At 38.8% G+C, this 11,840-nt stretch overlaps 1 protein-coding gene across 32 annotated transcripts in view; it reads right to left on the bottom strand.

The window, feature by feature from the left end:
• LOC308176825 (leukotriene B4 receptor 1-like) overlaps window positions 1-11,840 on the bottom strand; it is a gene marked incomplete at its 5' end in the record, with an annotated part of 134,838 nt that overhangs the window by 92,504 nt on the left and 30,494 nt on the right. For 20 of the 32 annotated variants that reach the window (XR_013938660.1, XR_013938661.1, XR_013938662.1 and 17 more), the window contains 2 exons: window positions 1,447-1,573; window positions 6,403-6,465. Coding sequence is in view for 1 of the 32 variants with exons in the window: in XM_080553087.1 (XP_080409213.1) it covers window positions 11,026-11,057; window positions 11,214-11,259 (78 nt within the window). The other 12 variants (XR_013938650.1, XR_013938651.1, XR_013938652.1 and 9 more) reach the window with 3 other exon arrangements.

Genomic DNA, 11,840 nt, shown 5'->3' with positions numbered 1-11,840 from the left:
TTAGTCTTTGGCATTCTCATTACCTACATTTAAAAATCTTTACCTCTTTTATATGTCTTTAGATACAATTTAAAGAATAGAAGGCAAAACTATAGATAAAGTTACCAGGGAGATTTATAAATGGAATCCATTTTAAAAAATCCTGCCAGAACAAAGCTAAGCTAGCCTTCATTTGAAATTCATATGTTTAAAACCACAGAATGGAAACTTTCAGTTATATTGAAAGCCATGATATCCAACGGCTACTAGGACTCAAAGGAGGCTGTAAATCTCTACTCCTACATGTACATTTAAGAAGTTGGCACAGCTCTCTTGCATATAGACTTTCCCTCCTACACTTTGGGAAACAGGAACCACAGTTTTGCACTTTATTTACTGAACTTTCACTGTACTTACTCATCACTGAAGACTGTTGTTACAGACTCTCCCTGCACAGGTCCATGCCAAAAGGCAGAACTATTTATGAACCTTGGTAGAAGCAGAGGTTAAACAGGGATACCAACAGGAATTCAAGGTGTCTCAGAATTCATGATCTTAAGCAGAATTCATTAGACAGGCTGGTAAACATACTGTGTATGTTAGTCCTACATGATCATATCCAGCAGAATAAAATAAGCTGTGATTCATTCACTCTAATTTTTTGTTTTCTATTCCAAATGTACATCTGGTTTAAAAGCTGATCCCATTCCCTGATCCCCTTTATGATTTTTCCACAACTAACAGACCTGCTTGAGGTATTTTCAAGAAGAAAAGCATAGCTTAATTTTTCCCTGTTTCTTTTTGAAGGATCAGCAAGTAAAAGATAACGTATTTGCTTATCTACCAATATGGAAAGAAACCTCTGGAATATCTATTTATGATGGTATTGTAGCTGTGATGATATAGGGATTAAGGAAGAATGATTTTATGTGACAATTATTTAATTAGATGACCTGATAGTTGGAGAGAAAAACAACACAACCAAGTTAAGATTTCATGTAGCACAGACATGCATTTGTTGGCCTGTTATGATTTTTCCTATTGTGGACCTTCTACTTCTCTAGATCCACTGTTGTCTGCTTAGACATACATGCTGTCCCACTCTAGCCTCCTTCCTTACAGGACTGCAGTCCCACTGTTCCACTTGCAATCTACCTTTACCTTTAAATTTAACTGATTCCCGTACTTAGGTAAACTCTGAGCAACTTCTAGCTGTCTTTGCTTTATATCTGAGGTACTGTACCCAAACTCTGTCTTTTCCCCTAGTCACAAATATTTCCATATAATATTTATATATAAAATATGTAATAGATATATTTTCTGAATATATACTTTTAATAGATATTTTGGTAGCAGTATATTGCAGATTTGTGAGTTGTTTAGTATCTTATGAGAAGCTGCTTGGTCCAGGTTTTCTGTTAGAGCCTTGTTTTGCCCAAAGATAGGATACACTGACAAGAAACTTACCAGAAGTACTGACTTGGTGAATAGCTCAGTAGCAAGCAAAAACTGCTCCCGTGGTGAACTGCATTCATAGGTTACAGCTCTCCTTCTTTGTACTCTGGCCAGATTAAGAAAAGACTAGATCGCAAACCTGCAAAGATAAATGCAATTCTGCATGGATGCAATAACAAACTTGCAAAATTTGTAATTAAAATCACATTAAGTTTCCCCGTATAAATTTAATTCTGTAAAATGTGCTTAACGTGACAATATACACTTTATTAGAATGTTGCCTTTACATAGTCTAAACACTAAACGAACAAAAAGATGCTCAACAAATAGAAAACACTAAAATATAAAACAAACCTGGCATGTAAGTATGAGCTACAATCAGACATAACTAGCTGTTAATTTTGCATTCGTAAAACACAGGAATTACCTATCCTTACCATGACTCCTCTTCTTCAGTTTACTGCTCCTTACTACACACTGCTTGTTAACGCAAAGCAATAAATCTCTCTACAATATTGTATTGATGCACGGCTGTATGTGGGAACAGAATCTACTGGTTAACCCACCAGTATGACCCTTCAGTGTTAGGAAAATATCTGGCTTAAAAAGCAAAGTATACTCATGAGTATTTACAACTTAATTGCATTTAATCTGATATATTCTTTTAAGGATCTTATTATGAGGTGCATTATGATGTGCTAAATTCTAAATTTAATTGGAATTTGGAAGACTTATATCATGCTTGCATGCCAACTGTAACCTTAACTTTTCTTACAAAAAGTTCTTTTTTTGGTCTCTCTTGCCTTTTCATTAGGCAGCCAATTCAAGAAGTCAAACACCAAACTCACTGGGAAATACATGGTTTGAGTAGGATATGTCAGACTTTGTAATCACAAAAAGAAGTACAAATGAACATTTCTACATGTTTTCTACAAACAAGCAAGCTAATATAATTGAAATAATAAGTAACTATGAAAACATAATCCCATCATTGGGATTCTGAGAACAGCATAAGCTACCAGTATTTCTATTTTTCTCCCTTCCACGCAGATCATCTTGCTAATCTTCCATGATCCTCCCACCTTGAGAGGAATTCTCACAGCAATACAGCACATGCATAGGAATCATCAAAACCAGAATGAAGAACATACAGGTAGCATAATGAGATTTCTCCATTTTTCTGACCAACAGATCTCACCAAGTTACAAACTGAAGTGTCATTCTGTCCCTTAAACAAGGTTCTTCAATTTATGCTTCAGAAAAGGATCTGTGTTAAGTGAATTTAAATTATTGCTCTTTTTAACAGAATCACAGAATCGTCTAGGTTGGAAGAGACCTCCAAGATCATCTAGTCCAACCTCTGCCCTAACACTAACAAGTCCTACACTAAACCATATCACTAAGGGCTACATCTAAACGTCTTTTAAAGACCTCCAGGGATGGTGACTCCACCACCTCCCTGGGCAGTCCGTTTCAGTGCCTAACAACCCTTTCAGCAAAGAAGTTCTTCCTAACATCCAACCTAAACCTCCCCTGGTGCAACTTTAGCCCATTCCCCCTCGTCCTGTCTCCAGGCACGTGGGAGAATAGACCAACCCCCACCTCTCTACAGCCTCCTTTAAGGTACCTGTAGAGAGCGATGAGGTCTCCCCTGAGCCTCCTCTTCTCCAGGCTGAACAACCCCAGCTCCCTCAGCCGCTCCTCGTAAGACTTGTTCTCCAGACCCCTCACCAGCTTCCTTGCCCTTCTCTGGACTCTCTCGAGCACCTCCATGTCCTTCTTGTAGCGAGGGGCCCAAAACTGAACACAGTACTCGAGGTGCGGCCTCACCAGAGCCAAGTACAGGGGGACAATCACCTCCTTAGACCTGCTGGCCACGCTGCTTCTTATGCAAGCCAGGATGCCGTTGGCCTTCTTGGCCACCTGAGCACACTGCTGGCTCATATTCAGCTGCCTATCAACCAGTACTCCCAGGTCCTTCTCTGCCAGGCAGCTTTCCAACCACTCATCTCCCAGCCTGTAGCGCTGCTTGGGGTTGTTACACCCCAGATGCAGGACCCGGCACTTGGCCTTGTTGAACTTCATGCAGTTGACCTCAGCCCATCGGTCCAGCTTATCCAGATCCTCCTGCAGAGCCTTCCTTCCCTCGAGCAGATCGACACACGCACCTAACTTGGTGTCATCTGCAAACTTACTGAGGGTGCACTCGATCCCCTCATCCAGGTCATCGATAAAGATATTAAAGAGGACCGGCCCCAGCACTGAGCCCTGGGGGACTCCGCTAGTAACCGGCCTCCAACTGGATTTGGCTCCATTCACCACAACTCTTTGGGCTCGGCTATCCAGCCAGTTTTTAACACAGCAAAGCGTACGCCAGTCCAAGCCACGAGCAGCCAGTTTCTTGAGGAGAATGTTGTGGGAAACGGTGTCAAAAGCCTTACTGAAGTCAAGGTAGACCACATCCACAGCCTTCCCCTCATCCACCAAGCGCGTCACTTGGTCATAGAAGGAGATCAGGTTCGTCAAGCAGGACCTACCTTTCATAAACCCATGCTGACTGGGCCTGATTGCCTGGTTGCCCTGCAAGTGCCGCGTGATGACATTCAAGATAATCTGCTCCATGAGCTTCCCTGGCACTGAGGTCAAGCTAACAGGCCTATAGTTCCCCGGGTCTACCCTCTGGCCCTTCTTGTAGATGGGCGTCACGTTTGCTAGCCGTCAGTCGACTGGGACCTCCCCTGACAGCCAGGACTGCCGATAAATGATGGAAAGCGGCTTGGCCAGCTCCTCCGCCAGTTCGCTCAGTACCCTCGGGTGGATCCCATCCGGCCCCATCGACTTGCGTACATCCAAGTGTTGTAGCAGGTCGCCAACCATTTCCTCATGGATAGAAAGGGCCACATCCTGCTCCCCATCCCCTTCCGCCAGCTCAGGGTACCAGGTATCCAGAGAACAACCGGTCTTGCCGCTAAAGACTGAGGCAAAGAAAGCATTGAACACCTCAGCCTTTTCCTCATCTTTTGTGACTAAGTTTCCCCCCGCATCCAGTAAAGGATGGAGATTCTCCTTAGTCCTCCTTTTTGCGTTGATGTATTTGTAAAATCGTTTTTTGTTATCTTTAACGGTAGTAGCCAGATTGAGCTCCAGATGAGCTTTGGCCTTTCTAATTTTGTCCCTGCACAGCCTCGCGACATCCTTATAGTCCTCCTGAGTAGCCCCCTCTCTTTTCCAAAGATTATAAACCCTCCTTTTTCTCCTAAGCTCGAGCCACAACTCTCTGCTCAGCCAGGCCGGTCTAGTTCCGTGTCGGTTCGTCTTTGGGCACGTAAATTTTTACATGAAAAAAAGCAGCCTTCTCCTTTCTTCCTCTGTTTAAGCAGTTTCCTTTCTTACTTTGCTGAAAGTCAAATAACCTCCCATTTCACATATAGTGTATGATCTGGTTCATAAGCTACAAGATTTATTTTGATATAACTGACTATATATTTAATATGTAAATCTAAACACAAGAAATACTTAGCATTTTTACTTTTACTTAACTTTTCTGATAAGCTCAGTTGGATCCTCTTAGAAATGGAGATAATGTTACTTGCATATTTCACACTTTGAATGAAGTATTTACTTTGTTGACTAAGATTAAATTATTGCTTTTTTTTTTTTAAAGTAGAATGTCTGTGTTTATTACTGTAACAGCAGGTACAGAAGACCTATTTCTAAGATTGGCATGCATAACATCAAAAAATTTAAATCATCCATACATTTTAGAAAATACAGTTAAATCAGCAAACTAAGCCTGGGCTTAGAAAGAGATGTTAAGATATAGTCTGATGTCATGTTTCGTCCTCTAAAGCAGTGAAATACATTTTGAAAAAGAGCTGGAGGTTAAAAACTTTTCTAAAAGGCATGGATATAGATGCCCGAAAATTACAATCAATGATGATCATTAACTTCAAGAAAAAATTCTTATGAATTCAGGATAGTCATTAATTACTACATCTAAAGAAAGAATATCATGCGACTGAACAGGATTTTTTAACACAGAGTTAAGTTCTTCCTTCTTTATCTAATTATGTCTGCCACATGCAAGGAAAGGCCAATAGGCAGTGGATTACTGTCATACACCGAAGCTTCAGGTAACTTAAAGAGAGATTCTATAATCCTTTACTTGTAGCAGAGATGATCCTAGCTTCAGCATTGCTCATAGGAGCACTCCTTATGCAGCATGTATTGAAGGAAAAAAGTTTTGGGCAAGACAAATATGTGGGGAGGAGAAAGGCTGTGAATTATTAAATGCTTCTGGATATTCTGGTCTGAATAACTACACAATTAAACGTGCCATACCTTTTGTATAGGGAGGTACTTTGAAAATAAAGCAACATTCAAACAGAATGCCTAAATCAGTCTGAAGAACTCAGGAACTCTATTCCCTTGATCAATCTATAAAGTAATAGTCTACTTCATCAGTATCCATAAAGACACATCCTCCAAATCCCAGCAGGGATTGCTCAAGATTTTGCCACAGCTTTCCTGCTACTAATAAACACACTAACTAGATTAATATTAGTATGGATAGGCCTAAAAATGCTGCAGTATAATAAAAACATCCACTGAGCAATCTTTTGCAGTTTCATCAGTGTAAGTGCTGGAGCGTTCTGAGGATATCTCAATGTGCTTCTGAAGACAAAAGCTCAGAGTGTAAGACTGTTTTTCATATGGCACTATAAAAACAATTTTAAAATTTTGACTTGCTTAAGCCCTCACACGTTTTCTCACTCCTGTTTTTTTTTGTTTGTTTGTTTTTGTTAAGCTTCTACTTAAAAGATTATCTGTAATAAACAGAAAAAGAATTTACTTCAAACAGCACTAAACTGGGTATGCCTCTATGTAACAATACTTAAAAGTCAAAAGCAACACTCCAACTTGAATGTATGTTGTGCGTTTTTTTGTTTCTCATAAAGCACATCTTACCTTTGTAACTTATGTGACATCATCTCAAACGTTATTTTCTGTGAATTGCTGCTCCTTGTAAAACTGCAAAAAATAAAAAAAAAGAAATGGTCACATTCTACTTTCTTAAAGTCATAGTATAAATTGCCACTCATGTTACTATAGAAACAGAGTGGATTTCGTCATTATAATGCATGCAGTGATAATTGTTTTTATTTTAGTCCATGGATAGGTAGTTAATGGTGCCAGCTGCAGTTAGCACAAACACAGGCTCTTGTCATCTAAGCACAAAGCTGCTGTCTCCTGTCACTGTGAGCTTCCCTAACCATCAGCAATTCACAGGGGAACTTTCAGGCAGAAAGAAGAGCCTTTCACAGGCCTTAGTTCTGTGGCTGAAACAGAATTCCCTGCAGGAATTATGTTTTCATATGAAAAAGAAATAAACAAGCTACAGCACAGAGTGCTTCTTCACATTGTCTTGTCAGGTCATTGCAGAAAATCTGGTTTCTATGTGGCAGCTTATAAAATTTGGATTGTATTGAAAAGAGGTTCAGCTGCCATCCTATCCTCAATACAAGCTTTCTCTAGAAAGTACAGCAGGATATTATGAGCTTGAGATTAACACAGATCTCTATGAAACCACATATTTTAACCTTGATATTATAAACAGATCAACAGGTATTAAATGAAAACATTGCAGTTAAATATAGCATTAAAGCTATTAGATGCATTCTCAAATTTATGCTCATTTAAAATACAAAAGTGGATACTAACATACAACAAAATCATAAATGAAAGCAATATAGGAAAAGGGATAACATAGGATATGGGATAATCCAGGGTCATCCAAACCCTATTCAAAATCAGGTGTAAATCAGTTCTGAAACAGATGCATCTAAAATAAGCAGGTAATGGCCCCACTGAACATTACAACTGGCAACACATACAAGGCAAAGATGTGAGAACAGGATCTGTTCAGCTTTAAGAAAGGAAGGCTCAGGGAAACTTCAGCTACTCTGTGGCAAGGTACAGGGAAAACGAAACCAGACTCTTCTTGGAGGTGTACACGATAGGTGGACAAGGGGCAATGGGCCCAGCCCGGTACGCAGAAAGTTTCAAGCAGATCAGAATAGTTTCTTTCACCACAAAGCTGGTCAAACAGTGGGGGACAGGAACACTTTACTGAGAATATGACAGAACACTGGAACAGGTTGCCTAGAAAGGCTGGGCAATCTCCATACATGAAGCTCTTCAAAACTCTTCTGACTGCGATCCTGGGCAACAAGCTCTGGGTGACCCTGCTTGAGCAGGGGTGGTTGGACAAGACCACCTCCAAATGTCCCTTCCAACCTCAACCACGTGTTTCGCCCAAACACGAGCTAAGCATCACGTAAAACAATAGCAAAACAAAGTCTATTGTAATCTGTGCTTTATAAGAAAAAAGGTTTTTCATAATATATGCCAGTTAATTCTCTAAACTGGCTGTTGTAATTTTCAAGATTATTTGAAGAATAGGAAGTCACATGTGAACGGATATTACGCAGGTCTTGACATTGTACCAATTTGCTTTTACTTCAGTTATGTTCCACAAAATTTGCTGAGCTGAGCAACATATGGAGTGCTCTTTCCGACTGTACGGTTAATACGGAATACCTATCAAAGCTGTTGTTTTATTTTAAAACTACCTTTATTACTTTTACTAAGATTTGGCTTGAACTACAGAAGATTTATTACCAATCAGTTATACTCAGTTCATGTTAATTTGGTTATAATTAATAATAGTTGTGTGGAATATTATCTCCTCTTTGTAAGAGATGCAGCTAATGCGTAGTTTAAATATTAATAAGCTTATTCTTTAAAAGGATAACTGCAAAGCTTAATGTAGATTATTAGCCAAGCAGACCATTGTTTTTCCTAAAGTGAAGATGCTTCAAATCAATAGGTTTACAGGTTAACTACAAAGCACCGTTTTCTTTACTTGCTTTCCTTGCTCAACACCATGAAATGCATAAATTGTACACAGGATTGTATTTCCCTCCGATGTATGCCTGTGCAACTTGGTTCTGAAAAGTCTCCTAGAATCCAACTATACTGTATGAAAAGCAACTGTTTTTTCTGTCAATTTTCCCAATTTAGAACTGACAAAATGCTGTAATAAATTAGAGCAGAGCTTCATCAAAAATAGACATTTATGCAAGGCATTCTGAAAACTGAATTAGGGCTAGAATTATACTTGGAAATGTCTGCTTAGAGGTCCCATCTGTGAACACAGAAAATTATAACAGACAAAATGTTGATGGTGGTATAATTTGTGAATACCAATAATGACATTAGACATTGCTGGACAGATAATATACAGCAGTCACTGTGTTAACGCAGTTCTTTCATTAATTGCTTCTCCTAAGATCCTAGGAGTGCTAATGCATGTTTTCTTAGTCAAAGTTTTACGTAGCATATCCCTGCATGCTTCCAACCAGTGAGGTTTTCCCAGCTCCTTCAGGATTCCTCACTCTGTACATACGTACCGTACTTATTTTGTATTTAGGTCACATCAACCATGCACACAACAGCAAACAGGTCACCATATGTCCAATAATTCCAGATATGTTTGTTATACATGTACATTCTGAAGCATATTTGATGTACCACAAATGAGCACACACATGTTCAGAAATACAGCAATCATAATTATAACTTTAATGATACATCCGACACACAATACAAAGTGTTTTGGGGAAACATTAGGCTTACTGCATGTACACTCCATAGTGCGTATATGCATTCAACTTCCTAGTAAATCTCAGGCAAAAGTGACAGCCCTATATTTTCTGAACCTTTTCCAGGCGGACAGCCAGACTGGAAAGATTCTGCTGCAGCCCTCTAAGCTATATTTGGTAATAACTTACTTCCCCGCAAGTATATATAACAACTATGTGAGAGGAAAAACAAGGTTCTAATTCCCACCCATTGGAAAAGAACCCAGTGGAAAGAAAACAGAGTTCTGTGCAAATGTGGGTTGCTGTATGAAGCTGGAAAGTGCTGTGACTACGATCCCTGTTCTTCCGACCTTGGCACATTTGACCACAACCTGGCCCTTTTGCTTGGGCCCAACATTGAGCTGTGACTTGGAACAGAAACCAAATATGATCAGTGAAGTGGTGTTGGCTTGTTTTATTTTTACATGTATGCTTTGAGCTCAAGTAAATAGACCATAACAAGAGTAATTTAGACATATTTCAGCAGTCAGCTTGACTCCCATTATATTTTGTTATGGATAGCTCTTAACTACTTCACCTTCTGTAATAATTCTGTAGTGTGACACAGCATACTGTTTCCTAAGCTGAACTTGATCAGCATGCATGGAGTGGTAAATACACATACGAAAGCTTAGTAAGAACAGACAACATACAGTGATATGAAGCACAGTAGTACAATAAGAATTTGGACAGCAATAGGTATCAAAAGTGGTATTTTTTTTCTTTTTACATTCCAAACATTTAGTAGTGAGTTCAGTACCTCATGTTTCCCTGGGACTCTGCTTCACTACAATTGTAACCAGGCATGCATATTTTACAGCTAACAATACAAGAACAGCAGGAAAAGCAACCTTTCTCCCCAGAGTGACAGAACTGAAATGTAAAAAAAAAAAACACCAAAACCCAAGTAATCTATGTAATTAAAGGTACTTTTTGATGAATATATATATTTTTTTCAATCACGTAAGGCTGAATGAACTCAAACACAAGCCACTTGGAAAAGAGTCCCTGGAAAATACTTTTGTAGCTCATTTCTGAACTGCTTACATGAGGCTGCATGTCTTAATTCCAGAGAAAGAATGCAAGAGGGTCTTGGTCTTTAACAGGGCTAATCAAGTAACTTGAGAGATTATCCAGACATATGTTACTGGCTCCCTCCTGCTACATAGAACATGTCTGAAAGGTAGGAAGAATTGTTATGCTCTTTTATGTTCATAACAGCACAGAGTAATGATTTAAGGTCCTGACTGGGAAAGAATTAAAAATAACTAAATCACTCTTGTTAAGTCAAACAACTACTCAACAAATTTATGGTATTTACATACAGATTACTTTATGAACAGTGACAACTTGAATTCCTTCTTGAACCTTCTTAAGACTCCTGAGTAAGCCCTTCACACAGCAATGCAGATGATATCAGGAAAGTCAGTTCTCTGTGAAATCCAGAAAACCAGACAAAAGTCTTGCATGTAAAAAAAATTTGATTTCTTCCATGTGCCTTTTCTTGACAGCTGCTAGTTTTCTTGACAACTTTTGTGCTTTCACTGAATTTCACTGTTCTTCGCAGGGTAGGGAATCACAACCATGAACAGAAAGAGCCCCACATGCATCAAATTCATCCAGCCATGTGGAAAAACTGCTAGCCTTTTATTTAGGACCTGCTATACGGCACAGCTCTGGCCCTTAGATCTCTGCCACCTTAATTTCAAGCTGTTTTCTTTCTTCACTCATCCTCCTACCAATGTTAGCAATAGATGAGCGTTGGTTACTAGAACATTTATACTTTATAATTAAGCATGCAAGAGCAACCATGAGCAATCGCCTGTGACTTCGGTACAGTTACTACATTAATCTGCCAATACCTGGAAATTGATCCGGAAAATTGCACTTATGACCAGAGTGATCGATTTTCATGGGCTCCTGAAATAAATAAGAATGCAACATCTGCAAAAATATCCAAGGATTTGGGGGGTTGCAGGGGGGAGTATGAAGGATAGGGAGATAACCATATATTTCACTCAGCAAGATAAAATACAGAACAGCCAGGCTGTTTCAAGTTTCATTGTTTAAATCAACCTGGTTCTTCTGAGCAGTTCCTCTGTATTTTATATGCAACGAATTTCTAAAAAAAAAAAAAAAAAAAGAGAGAGAGAGAGAACAGTAATCTATAAAGGTACAGTTTTAAATAAGATCCATCAAAAATTATTATTATTTATTTCAAGCTTTTCTGCTACATTTTTAGTCATCAATACTTTAGTGAATAAACATTAAAAACTATTGTACATAAGTAAAACAGAACCAGGAATGTTATAGAGCTTCTAATGGAAAGCTAAAAGCAGAGCGTTAGGATAAGATCTTTTTCCATTAAGTTGGCACAAACAGATTAAGACCACAAGTACACCTGTTTATATGATCAGCCTGCTCTTCAACATGCAAATGTACATCTTTCCACACCACAAATGTAACTGCACAAAGATATTTTACATCTCTAAACAAGGTCAAACAATTTTGTATTTGTCCACGGCTACACCAAAATTATGGCCAATATTTTCATAGTTCTACTAACAAATACTCTATGTGGTATTAAAAATAAAATTTGGGAATCACTAAAGGCAGAATCTGATGAACACTGAGCACGCATTTGTTGTAGGAGACATAGATAATCAGAATTTTAGTCCCGAGTAATTTTTTTTTTTTTTTTTT

The sequence above is a fragment of the Anser brachyrhynchus genome (assembly GCF_964034855.1).
Source record: "Anser brachyrhynchus genome assembly, chromosome: 12".
Taxonomy (NCBI): Eukaryota; Metazoa; Chordata; class Aves; order Anseriformes; family Anatidae; genus Anser; species Anser brachyrhynchus.
This window is presented reverse-complemented; position numbering and strand designations above follow the sequence as displayed.